This window comes from Amphibalanus amphitrite, unplaced genomic scaffold, assembly GCF_019059575.1.
Source record: "Amphibalanus amphitrite isolate SeventyFive unplaced genomic scaffold, NRLGWU_Aamphi_draft 000454F_arrow, whole genome shotgun sequence".
Taxonomy (NCBI): Eukaryota; Metazoa; Arthropoda; class Thecostraca; order Balanomorpha; family Balanidae; genus Amphibalanus; species Amphibalanus amphitrite.
In genome coordinates this window covers 336,241-353,105 of record NW_024881948.1, presented here as the reverse complement: position 1 = coordinate 353,105, position 16,865 = coordinate 336,241, and the positions used below count along the sequence as shown (strand labels likewise).

At 49.6% G+C, this 16,865-nt stretch overlaps 1 protein-coding gene across 5 annotated transcripts in view; it reads left to right on the top strand.

Annotated features, from left to right (window-relative positions):
- The window catches only part of LOC122391787 (sodium channel protein para-like), a 93,997-nt gene that overhangs the window by 20,925 nt on the left and 56,207 nt on the right, over positions 1-16,865 (top strand). For 3 of the 5 annotated variants that reach the window (XM_043386030.1, XM_043386031.1, XM_043386029.1), the window contains exons 3-9: positions 1,483-1,676; positions 2,481-2,525; positions 6,902-7,057; positions 11,717-11,922; positions 12,372-12,500; positions 12,891-12,982; positions 13,257-13,502. In XM_043386030.1, the coding sequence (XP_043241965.1) occupies positions 1,527-1,676; positions 2,481-2,525; positions 6,902-7,057; positions 11,717-11,922; positions 12,372-12,500; positions 12,891-12,982; positions 13,257-13,502 (1,024 nt within the window). In that variant the 5' untranslated portion in view covers positions 1,483-1,526. The remainder of the gene's footprint in view (positions 1-1,482; positions 1,677-2,480; positions 2,526-6,901; positions 7,058-11,716; positions 11,923-12,371; positions 12,501-12,890; positions 12,983-13,256; positions 13,503-16,865) is intronic. The other 2 variants (XM_043386033.1, XM_043386032.1) reach the window with 1 other exon arrangement.

Sequence of the window (16,865 nt, the reverse complement as noted above, 5' to 3'; positions counted from 1 at the left end):
GCCGTCGAACGCGACGTCGACCGACGCTCCACTTGGTTCCCGCAACACGCCCGACAAATACGACGACGCTGCGGCTCGAATGGCGTGGGGTGAAGGAGGGAGGGAGGGCGAGACAGGGGCGGCGGGGGGGGGGCTGCAAAGTGCGTCGATGACTTTAGGGAGGACTAGCGGAGCTTAGTACGGAGAACTGGCGTGGTGTGTGAAGGGGACGCGGAGGGGCCGCGGAGGGACTCGGGTGGGGCGTGGCGCGGCCTGGGGTTGGGGTGGAGTGGGGAGGGGCGAAAGGCCCCGCGGCACGGTAGGTTGGTGGTGGCGCGCGGCACACAGTGCCGACTTGGTGCGTCAGCTGGCGGCTGGTCCCGGTCAGTCGATACCAGGCCCTGTGTGTGTGTGTGTGTGTGTGTTTGTGTGGCGCTGTGCTGTGTGTGGGCCGGTGTGTGTCCGGCGGTGTAGTCGAGGGCAGGTGCTTGGGCCGTGTGCCATCAGTGTATAGAGAGGCGATTAGGTAGTGGTTGTTTGCGCTGGCCGATAGCGCGTTTGTAGCGCTGCCGCCGCGCCAGGTCGCTGCCGCCCAGGCGGTCGGCCGGTCACGTATAACCATCGCCGGCGAGGAGCGGCTGAGGCGGCTGTTTCGATCGGTGGCTGCCCTTCCCCACCGCTGGAGTGGCCGGCTCAGGAGCGGCTCCTGAGGGTCCGAGGAGCGGCGCCTACCGGGGCAGGAGCGGCTCCTGAGGGTCCGAGGAGCGGCGCCCACCAGCAGGGCAGGAGGTGGGGCTGACCACGTCGGCCGCCGCCCGTCGACCACCTCATCAAATATTCACGCCGCCGCCGCCCAAAGACCGCGGGAGGGGGAGGGGTGCAAAGATCGCGAGGCGAGGAAGGCTACACAGTGACGCCCTAAGGTAGCGGGACTGGCCACTGTCCAAATTCCACTGCAATGGCTCGTAATTACTTACAGCGACAAAGTCCCGGTTGTAGAACCAGGTGCTTGGTTGGAAAACCCCATAGCAGCCACACTTTACGACTTTCTAATAGGTCTCGATTTTCTCGAATTTTGGTTCATTGACCTGACCTGGAAGGTCAACCGATGACCTAGAACCTTAAAGCTGGGTATCATTGGCTTCCTCTCATGACGGGCAACACGTTCGTTTTTTTTTCGCGAAGCTCTAGCTCGATCGGGGGCCAAGCACGAGGAGGGAGCATGCCTTGTGCCGTCGAAGGGTGCAAAATGGCTGTACCGGCGAGGGTTAATTTTATTACGGTAACAGTTAAAACAAATTTTTTTTTTCAATTTTTGTGGTGCGTCAAGGTATGGTTTCACGAAACAAAAGCATTTGATGATTATTTTCCCTGCCAAAACCACGGGCAGTAAGAGTGGAAGCAGCAGGTCAGGTCCAAACATATGCTACAGCAGCGTCTTTAAATAAAGGCACTGGCTCGTCTTCTCTTCTCGTCTGACGAGCCGATGTTGGTGCGTTGCAGAGTCGCGCCTCAGCGCTGCTCAGGCGTGAGGTGTCACCAGGACGATGAACGACGACTCGGACTCGATACTCGACGAAGACGAGCGCAGCATCTTCCAGCCGTTCACCCGAGAGTCGTTAGCCGCCATCGACGCTCGCATCGATGAGGAAAATGCAAAGAAAAAGGAACTACAAAAGAAGAAGGAAGAAGGAGAGGTGAGTAGAGACCCGCTTCTGGCCGACGGACTTAACGTCTTTTTTCTTATCCTGTGCGTAGCTCGTTTTGGAAGCATTCTTTAATGGGCTTGTTTCAAAGCGTTTTAAATGTTCAAGGCATATTCAAAACTCGATATCATTTGCTCATCATCGGTTGAGTAGCATATAAAAATCAATGAAAATGAACATACTACCTTTCCAATGTGCTACATTTTTTCATAAGACAATGCTTAGATGCAGTTGGTAAATACTAATTGGTATTTTTATCTTTGCTTTCTCAATATAACTAGGTAAATAATTAAACGTTGAGGTAAAAAAGAACGAACACAATGCTCTAACATACACTTCTCAACAAATGGTGAGCACTTAATGGAGAAGTATGATGTTCTGCCATTTGTCGTTATGTAGGTGTGTAATGGGAGCATGGATCATGTTTTCATGGAATTAGTCGGTTTCATTTTCGTCCGTCAGTTTCTTTCTTCCCATTTACAAAGACGGGTTTGGGGCAAATGAATCATATTGCACTAGTTTGCATGATACCAATTATATGGATCAATGCATTTGCTCCAATGCCGTCTTGTTTTGCCTTCCATGTGTTGTCCAAGTTGTTGGCTTTTATGAATACGTAATTGGATACTTGAAAGCCAGCAATTTGTTCAACAATTTGTGTTAAATGTGTTAATGTTTCAATGTATCTACTTATCTTCTTCCGCTATGGCAACTTGCAACTTCTCTCTTTGTCACTGTTACGCGCCTGTCTTCGCTCTCGCTATCTCTTCCTGTGTGTCTTTCTCTTTCTCTCAGTCACAGGAGACATCTATTAGAGGAAGAAGACGAAAAAAGAAAGAAGTAAGACCCGAGGCATATGCACTTTGCATTCCTAATATGCCACATTGACTCTAGAGATGAAGCGCTGCGTGCTTAATTAGAGGATCTCGAGCTGAACTGCTTTGTCGATAAATTGGCAATGACACGCAAGACCCTTGCATGTAAAAAATTAGTGAAATACATTGTTTAGACATATAGACGTTCAAGAGATTATTTTCAATGAAAGTTATTGAGCTCATTTATGCATTGCAATTAACGTATTGCAATTAAAATTCCCTCGCCTCTAACCCCCGATAGTTGATATGCACAAGAAGAGTGAAGCTTTTTAGACCCATCTTCTTACAATGCCTTTAAATTCAACTTTATCATTTGAGTATTATCACTCCCACTGAGACAAAAAAAAAGATAACTGAATAGCAATGACGACGTGTCCAGTCACTGATCTGTAACTACGAATCGTGTGGAAAGTTTCAACAATGCTGGCTAAGCTATGTAACATAACTTTGTTACGTCACTTAGGAACATTGTAACTGGTCAAATCTATCAACTTGCTCGCGAGCAAGTTGCTTTCTTTTGCTTGATTATTTATATACAAACAATATAAAATATTTATACTTTATAGACGTAATTATTGTCCTTTAGTAAATCGCCCCATACCTGAGGTCAGCAAACTGCAGCACGTGTCAGCTCGAAATCCTCTACCTCACATACAGATACTGCACAACCATCGGCGAGCAGAGAGCAGCCCACACAGCAGTGCTCTCGGAATGCGCTTCTCCACAACTTGATCTTCTGTCTTCTCTTTCTCTCTAACACCTCACACTCTGCTTTTCTTTTTGGCCGGCTCAGAGCCGCAGCAGGTCTGCGCTGGCGCTGTATGAGCCTGGCGAGGTTGGTGACCCGATATCCCGTCGGTCCGTTAGTCAATCACTCCGTCCGAGCTTTGTCCGTTCGTCCCGTCCCACGTCTAAGCACAGTCTGTGGCGATAGGTCACTAGTTGGGCTCTCTCCTATTGGCCAGTCTCGCACCACCCTTTACGTAGTAGTAAAACGTCATTTCAATCTTTCTATGTGTAGGTTGAATATCAGAAGTGGAAGCAGAATAAACAACCACGTTTTGTCTGTCCTCTTGTGAGTGGCTAGAAGTACTTAACCCTCGCATGTGTAGGGGGGGGGTCGGATGGACCCCCCCCCATGGTTTTTCGCGAATAACTCGCGTAAAAAGCGGCCGATCGCGACGAAACTTTCAGTACCCTCGCATTGATCAATTTTACACCTACCCTGAAAATTTCATGACCCTGACCCAAATGACCTTTGACCTGTGACCTCTTTTCCGAGACCATGTTTGGCCGGAATCGCGATTTCGCGTATGTCGGCTCGCACTAGCCGCGTGTTTGCAAGCTTTTCGTGGTTTCAAACGTTCAAACATGTGATTTGATGTTACTTCCGTGTGTGTCAAGGTCACCTGAAGGTCAGGTCAGGTCATTGACCTTTGGTGACCTCGGGTGACCTCGGGTCACTTTTTCGAGTTTTACATGTTTCTAGGCTAGTTTTTGGAGCTGAATTCGAATTTAGCAACCATTTGAACATTTACGAAGTAGTTTTGGTGACTTCGTAACATGTTACGAAGCTGTCAGAGGCGGTTGACACGTACTACGAATACCCATCACGACGCCTACTGGTTGACCTGACCTGACCTGACCCGACCTGGTCTAAATGCTTCAAGACATCATCTGTGATCAAAACTAACACGATATTCGTGATCAGCACCCCGAAAAACCCCTTAGCAGCCACACTTTACGACTTTCTAACAGGTCCCGATTTTCCCGACTTTGGGTCATTGACCTGACCTGGAAGGTCAACCAATGACCTAGGACCTTAAAATTGGGTATCATCGGCTTCCTCTCGTCGCGGGCAACACGCTCGTTTTTTCCGCGAAGCTCTAGCTCGATCAGGGGCCAAACGGCAAGGGGGGGGTCCAACCGACCCCCCCCCTACACATTAGAAGCTGGCAAACGCCGCACACATGCGAGGGTTAATCATGTAAGATGGATTACTCATCATTATACGACAAGGGTCTAGCTATATGGAAGTTTTGCTTTCTGCATTGTGAAGCTAGAAGTGGCATTACCTATCAGCTCAACCTGTTCTAATGACTTATAGGTAAACACAATGTTTTCTCTGTTTATTTTAGCTACAACACGAGTCCTCAATCCTGCTGCATCCAAAACGGTAAAAATAATCCTGAGTTTTCCTACAGTCATCCATTGGTTTCCATCCATCCAGGGAGCTGCAGGGTGTCTCCGTTTCTGGGGGAATGTACTCCAGTCTCAGAGGGCGTAATGCATGTATGACCACGTGCGCTACTTTGGTGGCATTCCTCTGAGGGACACACACCGGACATTACAAATCCACCGGACCGCGCAGCTACGCGACTTACCAGACAGCATAGGTTCACCTGACAGTGCAGCCTTACCACACCACGGCTATGACGGGCTCAGACTCCCTGCAGACAGCACAGACTGTGAGTCTACACGCCAAACAAATGGGCTGACTATACCAGGCAGAGCAGGTGAAAAGATAATGCATTCATAGGACTTCACAAAAACTCACCAAACAGACTTACTATGTAGACTACACACGCAATACCAGAGACATGCCGGGCAACACATCCAATACACGCTCCACTGGGCCTGCAGGGCCAGCAGGTCATTAAATGTATATTGATAGAGACAAGTAGAAAAACACGGAAAAAATAGTGCATGGACGTGTTTCGATTGTTAATTCTTCATCAGCATGACATAATCACAGATCCCTATCTTGTTTTCTTTGTGATTATGTCATGCTGATGAAGATTTAACAATCGAAACGCATCCATGCACTATTTGTCCCGTGTTTTTCTGCAGGCCATTAAATCACGGACAAAACAACGAAAACAAAAGACACATCGAACAGACTTACCATACAGTACGGACCTACCCAACAATGCATGGTCTCATCAAATGCAGGCTTGCCCATGTGACGTCTACCGGAAACAGATAAAGAAAAATAGACTTTTTCAGCATGGGGCACACTGAACACCGAAACACAGATTAGCCGAACTGACACAAACCACATAAATGGACAAACAAAGACCAGCCAAGATAAGGCAGGCTCGCCGGGCCAACGCAGGACGCATGGACTCACGGACTTTGGCGTGCCATGGACTCGGACGTGCCATGGTCTCAAAGTAGATGCATGCTAGTTGCAGTGATAAATTGACCCATCCTGTCTCAAGACATGGAGTTGAATGAAAATATGAACTAAGCGATGAGCATGATTTGATAGCGTTTAGAAAACATCACGCAGCATATTGAACATATTGTGACGAGCAGGTACACGCATGTGTCAGATAGTCATAGTTTGCATGGATCAATCATAGGGTGTCTGTAGATATTTATATGTTTGCATAAGCAACAGTTTATGCAAATGCCGAATGCTGCGCCTTTCACCTGAAAGGTCGTTGACTGTGCTGCTGTAGCGTGGCGGTATTTCGGTGTCAGGTAAAGCCGATGAAGCACCGCCTCGCTCTAATGGTATGAATTCATGTCGACCTCATTGGCTAAGTGCGCACTGTCGCCCAAGGTGGCTGCCAGTGCAGTATCGCCGGGTGAGAACAGTTTGTCCACGTATGCAGTTAAATCTTAATATAATGCTGTTTAGGTACATTTGGGATTAACTGAGCTTAAGATCATGCCAAAAAGTTGTTAGCAATTATGTAAGCTGCTACGTTAGTGCATGGAGGTAAAATTGCGTGCAGTTGGTTGTGGTAACAAACACCCACAGCTGCCGTCACTGCCCGGGCGCGCAACTTCGCACCCTGCTGTGACCGTCTGTGACCTGTTGTGTCCTATTGTGACCTGTCTGCTGTGACTCGCTATACCTTTTGTGACTGATGTGACCGGATGTGACCTGTGACCGCTGTGGCTTGTGACTTCTTGTGACCCTTTGTGACCTGCTGTGACTCATTGTTGATCAGCTGTTGTGACGTTGTTTACAGGACGCTATGACCGTCTATAACCAACTACCCCAACTACCTGTGTCTGATCTGCTGTGATCGGTCGTAACCCATTGTGAGCCCCTGTGACCCCTATGACCCCTGCGACATCTACATAGGACCCTTCGCTCAGGTGGCATACCAGGACGCTGTTACCTGCTGTGACCTGCTGTGACCTGTTGTAACCCCTTGTGACCTCTGTGACCCTGCGCCCAGGTGGTGTACCAGGACGCTGTGACCACTGTGGCCTGTACTGTGTGACTCTGTGCGTTGTGACCTGCTGTGACCTGTAGTGACGCGGCGCGCAGGTGGTGTACCAGGGCGCTGTGACCCCCTGTGACCGCTGTGACCCGGCGTCCAGGTGGTGTACCAGGACGAGGACGAGGACGACGGGCCTCAGCCCGATCCGACGCTGGAGAACGGCAACGGTCTGCCGATGCGGATCAAGCCCGACTTCCCGCCGGAGCTGATCGGCGTCCCCATCGAGGATGTCGACCCCTACTACCACAACCAACGGGTAAGAACCCCCATAGACCCCTCCTACCACAAACAACGGGCAAGAACCACCCATAGAACCCCTTATACCGCAACCAACGGGTAAGAACCATCCATAGAATAGAACTCCTTCTACCACAACCAACGGATAAGCTGTAGCGCCCCCCCCCCCCCGCACTCCGCAGACCCCTTCTACCACAACCAACGGGTAAGAACCCCCATAGACCCTTTTTATCATGAGCAGACGATGAGCCGCACTCTCGCGCCACTGTGGACTCTAATGAGTTAAAGCTGAATTGCACAGCGACTCACGAGGAAGCAGCGATCGAGTTTTGTACTTATATAGAGAAAATATTGAAGAGTGTGCTCCCGCAGCGTAACACTGTAATTCCCGAGATCCGCCAATGTCCCGGTGCACCGATCTCGGAACCGGACCCTCACGAAACGACCTCGATCCAACAAAAACTGTGTATTTTTCATTGTTTTCCAACACCTTCTGATTAAACTAATGTAACAATTTTAAAGTCGTCATCATCTTGAAAAGTGCATCGACAATGGCCCAAAACAGCACCTGTGGGCGCACGGCACCGGTTATATATTTCAGCCAAAAGTCTGTCCAGCGGCCATTTGTCTCTGCAGCATATTGCCACGGCCATTCATCATGGGCTGGACGCTGAGTGGAGTCTGCTCCGGTGGCAGTGTGGGGCGGTCTCGGAGCTGTTACCGACTGGTGTTACCGGCTGGTGTTACCGACTGGTGGTACCGACTGGTGTTACTGACTGGTGTTATTTACTGGTGTTACTGGCTGTTACCGACTGCTGTTACCGATTGGTGTTACCGACTGGTGTTACCGACTGGTGTTACTGACTGGTGTTATTGACTGCCGACTGCTGTTACATAATGGTGTTACCGACTAGTGTTACAGAATGGTGTTACCGACTGGTGTTGCTGACTGGTGTTACTGGCTGTTACCGACTGGTGTTACCGACTGGTGTTACCGACTGGTGTTACCGACTGGTGATACCGACTGGTGATACCGACTGGTGTTACCGACTGGTGTTACCGACTGGTGTTACCGACTGGTGTTACCGACTGGTGTTATTTACTGGTGTTACTGGCTGTTACCGGCTGGTGTTACCGACTGTTGTTAACGACTGGTGTTACCGACTTGAGTTACTGACTGGTGTTACCGACTGGTGTTACCGACTGGTGTTACTGACTACCGAATGGTGTTACTGACTGCCGACTGGTGTTATTGACTGGTGTTGCTGACTGGTGTTATCGACTGGTGCTACTGACTGGTGTTACTAAGTGGTGTCACTGGCTAGTGTTACCGAGTAGTGTAGGTAAGCGGCTGGTGTTACCGGCTAAACTGGCCACGCCAGTGAGTTCTTCGCTGTGCTGGTGGAGGCGACCCGTTTCGACGGCACCCCGCCCCTCCCCCCCCCCACCACCACCACCACCGCGACCCGGCCCGGCCAGCCCCACCCTGCCCCTGGCGGGGTCTTCGATCGCTACCTGCACCAAAACAGACGGACCAGCCGGGCACAGGACAGGACACAGGACAGGACACAGGACAGGACACAGGACAGGACACAGGACAGGACACAGGACAGGACACAGGACAGGACACAGGACAGGACACAGGACAGGACACAGGACAGAACACAGGACAGGATGACACGAATTATTGGACACAAAACAGGACAAAGGAAGGACAGGACACAGGACGGGACACAGGACAGGACACAGGACAGGACACAGGACAGGACACAGGACACAGGACAGGACACAGGACAGGACAGAGGACAGGGCGCAGGGCAGGACATTGGACAGGACGACACGAAGAGACAAGACAGGACAAGGGATGGACGGGACGCAATTATAACTTGCACGTGCTTTATTTGATTAGGAATTTTTTAAGTCAGCAGCAGTACCTATGTCATTTACTCCTCTTTTTTTAAAACATCCTGTAAGTCCACTAGGGCATCTAACGACTACAATTCGCTCGCTGCTATTATGTAAGCACTGAGTCTCCCTCGGGCTAATGACCCTGTTTATAGCGGCAATGTCATCGAGCACCTGAGTCCATTGAGCCCCGATCTCCTTTGATCGCTCGCCAATCTGGCACCTGGCAACAGACGACTGTTGCCACAACTGGCAAAGTGGCTATCTTCATCACTATGGTATATAGACACCGACAGCCTTGGCCATTTGATAAAGAAATGCGATAATGTGTGGGTTGACGTGTGGGTAATGTTATGTCAGTGTTTGAGTGGTTAAAGATTGCTTCTGGTCGTGTGCCCTTAGGCTATGTTTTTTACACATAAAGGGACTATCCCACCTTTAACATGGGGTTTGAGTTGAGATAGCCAAGTTTGCGGCGAGGTTCAGAAACCACTATCTATCTAGGTTGCAACCCCCGCGGCCTCTTGGTGTTGAAGAAATTCGTTCCCTTCATTTGAAAATGGGCCTTGTACAAGGCCCTATCTTCAACATGGAGCGACCGTTAGTGTGACGTCACCTCGTTTAGTCATTCTGATTTAAATGGGTTTGTTCGTTGAAAAATCGCTTAAAACTTGGTCTGAACTTTGTTGTGGTGCCTACAGAGTAAAAAGAATCAGCTTTATGACAGTAATGTGGCCTGGGGAAGGAGGTAATTTTGGGCTGTGATGTCACATATTTGAAAGTTTGTGTTTGGAATATGGGAAGACTAAGATGTTTAATGAAAAATAAATGTCAGAACCGTGTTCATGGTCATCCAATCTATAAAGTCGGGCACAATTTAACTGGTTTTAACAACATTTTAGAAGGTGGGATAGTCCCTTTAATTAGGTGTATTTTAAATCAAGCTTTTAACTATTTTTGCGATGGCAGTGATCGAAATAAAAAAAAGATATAATAACTACAAGCATTGATGGGCATTTTTGACTAACACAGGTTTCATCATTCAATTTCCATAATTCTTGAGTGTTTCAAATTGGGGCATGATATTTTCAATTTTATCTTGACTCAAAATCAAGGACGAGGCGACCAAACTAAGAGAAATTGCGACAGGACACAAAAAATCGAGATTGCACTTTTTAATGTTTCAAATCTAATGATCAGGTAGACAAATGATCAACTGATCAAATGGTACGCTGGTTGTTCAGCCGAACATTAAAAAGTGAGTTAGACAAATGAGTCCTCATCATGCTATTTCAACAAAGATATGGTAAGGGTACCAGTGGCAGTCATATGTCACATTCCAAGCCACTGCCGTGTCACAGTAATATGACAGCCTCTTCTACAATGTCAGCCATATGACATTTTCTGCCATAGTACCAGTCACGTGACAGTACCTGCCACCAAGTTACAGTCATAGGTATGACATTCATCACCATATGACTGTCATATGACAGTCCCCACCACGGTGTCACAGTCATGTGGCTACCATTGGCCGCGACCACAGCTGAATACTGTCCATTTTTCACAACTCTGTTTCACCGTTGCCATGGCGATATTGAGTCGCGACGTTCGATTGTTGGTTGACGAAAATCATCAAACATTGACGCGCCGACCGTCGGACGGTGGCGTCGGCGGCCGGTGCTGACCGTCATAGGTAGTAAGCCGATCAGCTGGTCAGATGGCCGGGTAGTCAGATGGTCAGATAGTTAAATGGCCAGATGGTCAAATTGTTAGACGATTAAATGGTTAGAAAGTAGAGCATCAGGTGTGCAAATGATTGAATGTTCAAACGGGAAGATGGCTGTTCGACCAAATAATCAAACCTTGAATCGCCGGACTGATACATGGTAAGATGAAAATTTAAGAATAAGATGTCATCAGCAAATAGTTAATTTTGGTGGGTTACTGCTTACTCGTGTAGTTCTAGCTATTGATTTCTGGGTTTTGACCTTGTGAGGTGATCGGGTGAAGCGCACAGTTGACTCTGTCACCTCTACTGGGGACAGTGACATATTTTTATCTGGTCAAACGAGACGATTTTAGCGATGTGAGGCAGCGTGAGCGGATTGTTCCCGTTTGCCCGTCTCAGGGTGACCGGCCGTCCTTCTCCCACTCAGCCGCAGAAGGGTGTAGGACGCCCACATCATACCAGTCGGCCCCTGGCGTGGCTGACGCCCCGGGTTTGGCCGACCAACCTCCGTTCGTGAGGCATCGAGCGAACATCGACCGTCCATGGGTCGTCTCTTAGGAACGGGCCGCGCACCAGGGAAACAGGAGGGTGGGCCGAGCGGCCAGCCGGCCGGCCGGCGCCCCTGAACGCCGTCAAGGTTGACCTACATCGATTTGATGGGAGCTCGATCAAATCACAAACCACTCCTGAAATATCCTGAAACAAGTCGCATGTGTCTGAAAATGACGGTTGAATAGAAAAACAACTTTTGTGATCGAATTTAAGAAAAAGACGCTTGCCTTACCAGGGCATCTTCTTGCACCACACACATATTTCTAATATTTCGCGCAAAGCATGGTATAATATATATTCTATGTCAAATGACAGCATAGCATTTCAGAAGAGCAATACTGCAATTGTTAAAATAACCCGTGGCTGTTATGAAAAACCCGCATTGAAACGTGTTGAAGCATACCCAAATGATTTAAAATCACTGAACATCCATAACTGTCAATGTTTGTTGTTCATACCAGATGACCTGATGATGCTCTAATCTGTTTTCAGACGTTTATAGTGGTGAACAAGGGGTACGATATATATCGATTCAGTGCCTCGTCCGCGCTCTGGATCCTGGATCCGTTCAACTCGATCCGGCGGTCGGGCATCTACATCCTGACGCACTCGCTGTTCTCGCTGATCATCATGACGACCATCATCGCCAACTGCGTCGTCATGTGCATGCCGACCAGCGAGATGATCGAGTCCAGCGAGTGAGTCCCGGGTGGCGCGCGCTGGAGAGGGGATGCAGTCTACTCTGGGGGCTCCGGCCTAGTGAATCGTGTGAGCTGCCTGTCGCGGCAGACACGCAGAGGTCTTCTTTTCCGTATCTTTTGACTTACCTGGCTGGTTTTGTGTAACATTGACGTCAAAAGCTTTCCGTACTAAATTTGGATAAGGAGTTCCACTAATTTGGAAAAACTTAACAATATGCTTTTTAAACGTGATTAAATCCGTTCGTGGTTCTATCTGTATTCTATTCCTGTTATTGTTTCGTGCTATTGATCCTTGTAATTGCTTGCGCACACCCTTAGTCTTTACGTCTAATAACCATCGAACGATCTTTTAGAAGTAACCCATTCGAGCGCTCATCGACTGCCCCATGCCTTTCGGGTGGCCGGCCTCCACTAACACTGTGTCATCGTGGTGTTTTCTCTTGCAGAGTTTTGTTCACGGCTATTTACACGTTCGAGTCGGGGGTGAAACTGATGGCGAGAGGTTTTATTTTGGCTCCGTTCACATATCTGCGGGATGCCTGGAACTGGCTCGACTTCGTTGTGATAGCTTTAGCGTAAGTGCTGGTTGAACTAAAGAAATGTCATTTTCAGGATCAAAACAGTATCAGTTTGTGGATGAATGGCGTCAAATAAAGATGTGTTATTTTTTGTCGTTGACAGGCACTTAAGATTGCATATTTCGTAAGGACATCGATACTACAAATTACATTGAAGTCGCCCTTCAATTATTACATTTGTGGTATCATGTTGTTTACCAAATCGATTCTTAGAGCTAGGCATTGATTTGCCATAATAAAGCATTGATATAACCATATCATTTTGATCATTTTGAACATATCCATTTCACGAAGACGTTAGGCTCATCAACATCAGGTCAGGATAACGAATCCTTTTTGCAGAATCAGGACGAGCTGTGATTGATTACGGGATGCTCTGACCCGCAGATACATTACCATGGGTGTAAATTTGGGAAACCTTGCTGCCTTGCGGACGTTTCGAGTCCTACGTGCTCTCAAGACGGTGGCTATTGTCCCGGGTAAGTGCTGCCCTTCCACTCTCAGCTAGTTTTGTGAATAGAAATAATTATAACCTGATTTTTCTATACATTTTATTGACTTGCATTTATCGCAAAATGTATTATCTTTCTGTACGAGTATGTCTATCCTCTTGTGATCCCAAAGATGGACAGAACATTCGAGTAACGTACACATAATATAATACGTTTGCTTCTATACGGGTACCTAATATCCGGCTGAGTGTTTTGTGAGACAGAGCTTTACCATATCTGACGCCACTCTCTGTTGTTGCAGGCTTGAAAACGATCGTGGGAGCCGTGATAGAGTCAGTGAAGAACCTGCGAGACGTCATCATATTGACCATGTTCTCGCTCTCAGTGTTCGCCTTAATTGGACTGCAAATTTATATGGGTGTGTTGAGACAGAAGTGCATACGCAGTTATGAGAACACGACGACCGTGATAGATGAGAACGGCGTGAACGTCACTGTGCGGCTCAACCTCACCGACGAGGAGTGGTTCGCCTGGAACAACCGGACAGGTGAGTCGCAGGCCGCCGCGCCGGTCGGCCGGCGCCGCGCGGACAGATAGAGGGACGAGGGGAGCTCGGCGGGGTCGTCTGGGAACGGGGAGGGGCAGCTAGGGATCAGTCTTGGGCACCAGAGACCGGTGTTGGGCAGTTAGGGACCAGTATGCGGGGCACTCAGAGAACGTTATGAGGCAGTGGAATGCTCAGGTAACGGGATGCGTCCTTCAGTGTGTGTGTGTGTTGGGGGGAGGTGGGGGGGGGGGGGTCTCAGAGACCGGTCTCAGAGATCTGTGTGCGATTCTCAGAGACCGATGTGGACTGTCGAGCTCTCAGAGACCCTTTTGGTTTGGTCAGATACTGGCTTGGGTTCCTCATATACTGGGAAGAGGCCGTCTGAATACGGTGGAATGAGCATTTCTACATAGGCGTATCAGTTTTCAGCACTGATGAGCCAGCTAACGGCTAATATTCTAATGAATTTTACTTGATGCACGCTGGAGAGAACGGTGCATTGAGTGGTATTCATGGCTATTCCGCGAGGCTGCTGATTGGACTTGACTGGTTTCCATTCTCCTGACAATCGCAAGCGGTGCAAAGCGTCAAACTCAGGTTTAGCTGCAGTAATGGTAAATGCGAGTTGTGAACTGCGGATTCAAGTTTGTGGCGATGTCATCACATTTCAGAGTGGTGTTCAGTTGCCTATGAGCGGAGTTAACCCTTGTTAGCAAGTCCGAATACTGGCCGTTTTCGTTTGTAATAGAATGTAGTTCGTGTTCCCTTTTGACGGTCCATAGAGGAAGGGTGTATGTATTTATCACAAAATCTCGGTGTCAGCCAGGGATTGTCCATATTTCAATATGGAACGTCATACTGTATCCTATTTTTTCAATGACGATTTAAAGACAGTCTGTTCGTCTTCGGTCACAGTCTATCTTTTTTACCATTGACTGTAGGTATCTGGTCACGGACTGTCGATATTCGGCCAGACTGTCGGGTCGGTATTTGCCAATGACTGTCATCATTTGGCCACGGACTCGGTATTTGGTCACGGACATTGTCTGTATTTGGTCACGAACTGTCGGCATACTTATGCTCACGGACTGACGGTATTTGGTCACTGGCTTTCGGTATTTGGCCTCGGACTGTGGGTATGGATCAGGAACTGTCGGTATTTGGCCAAGGACTGTCGGTATTCGAATTGCCCGGTTTTATTCACGGACTGCCGGTATTTGACTACGAACTGTCGGACAGCCTATATTTGGCCTTGGACTGTCGGACTGTCGGTATGCGGTCAAGAACTGTCGGCATTTGGCCAAGCACTGTCGATATGCGAACTGTCGGTATGTGGTCCTGGAGTGTCGTTATGTGGTCTTGGAGTGTCTGTATTTGGCCACTGGCTGTCAGACTGTCGGCATTTTTCCACAGTTTGTCAGAATTCGGTCACGGGCTGTCGGTATGCGGTCACGGACTGTCGAACTGTAGGTATGCGGTCACAGACAGTCGGTATAGCTCACGGACTGTCGAGCTGTCGGTATTTGGCAACTGAATGTCGGGATTTGGCCAAAGACTGTCAGTATTCGGCCAAGGACTGTCGGTACGCGGACTGTCGGTATTTGGTCACGGACTGTCGGTATGCGGCCGGTCCGCGGGCCGGTCCGTCGGCCCGTATCGACCGGGCGGCGCCGGCCGCGCCGCGTCGCCGGCCGGCCGGCCGGCCCGGTGGCAGCGCGGCGCCTCCCCATTATTGATTGGCCGGCGGACCGCGCCGCCCCTGGTCCGCCAAGGGCGCGTGCCTCCGACTATGACCGGCCGACACACCGCCCCGCCGGCCGACAATGGGGGCCTGTCGGAGGGCGCCGGCTGACCCGCTGCCCGGCCACCGACAGCTGATCGCCCGGCGTCAGCAGCAGCTGCCACCGCACCGCGAATTTGACACGCTTTGTGCTGGCATAATGGGGCGATCTCCATGGCGAATCTTTTGTCTTCAATAAAAACAATCAGCAGAGCGCGTAATGTTGATTACAAACATTTGTGCCGCCAGCTAAAACAAATTCATGCGCCAATTAAAGTTCCAAAAGATCACAAAATGTACATAGATAGCGCCATGTAGGTAGGTCTTTCTAAGCAACAGAGCACCGTTGTGGATGGGTGGAAGTGCGGGGGCGGGGGGGGGGGGAGAAATGGCAAAGCTGAAGCGGGGGTGCATCACAACCTGACTGGCTGGCTGTCCTGTTTGACTGGTTGACTGGATGACAGACATGTCTGCCCCTCTGTCTGTTTCTTTCTGATCGTCTGCTAGGTTCAATTGACTGACTGACTGACTGACTGACTGGCTGACTGACTGACTGGATGGTTCAATGGATTGCATGGCCTCCTGTCTGACCGCCTTTCCGACGAACTGTGTGGCACACCTGATCACCAATCGGTGTTCACCTGAACAGGTATTCCGCTACATTGACGCCATAAACAGCCTCGTAACGGCCGCATCGACGTGTTTGCCTCCTGAATCATGCTGTTTTTCTCCCGTGAAAGTACGCCCTGCCCGATTAAAATACCTCACTGCCGTCTCAGGAAAGTTGCAGTGAGACATAATGTGATTTTACGACGAGATCCTGCGACATTGGATATTTGAGTCCTGAAATAACTCAGGCCAGCGCGGCGAATCGTCGTCCGTTCGGCGACGAAATCAATTGATCGAGAGCAGACTCTCGGAAAACGAGGGGAATGGAGGGGAGGGATGTCGTATGTGGCTCCATTCATTGTTAGACGACGTCGTTATACGAGCGAGATTACTATGGGAACGTGTAGGTACTTTTCGGGCGAGCCGCTCTGTTTGGGACCTTGAATGATAACTGGGTGAAAGAGAAAAATGTGATAATGACATGATGAGTGTCTTGTAGCTATTATAGCCATTGTATGAATTATAGCCGCTATGTATATCTTGTAGCGCCAGTACTGCAGTCCGCGATGTTACCGCGTGTGTTACGGTGCTGGTCAGTGCGATGTTACGTCGCTGGGCCGCACGATATTACCGCATGCTGCGGGCGCTGATCCGCGCAATGTTGCTGTGCCAGCGGCATGGGACCGATCCATTGTGGCGGTCGGCGGTCGCTGGCAGCCGCCAGCCGCCGGGAGACCGGGTAGAAAACACGTCAGACCTCATTAGTGTGTGTGGGTGCCCGGGGCGGCGCCGGGGGAGCTCCGGCCGCCGTCTCCTCTGTGTGCCGCCGGGGACGCCGAGACGGATCGCGCAGCCCGCGGAGGACGCGCACCCGCCGCTCTCTTTTCGCTGTCCTCTCGCCGGTCGGCGTTTTTTCTCCGGGACGCCAGCTGCAGAAGAGAAATGGCCCGCGCCGGCCGGTCGGCGTCAATAGG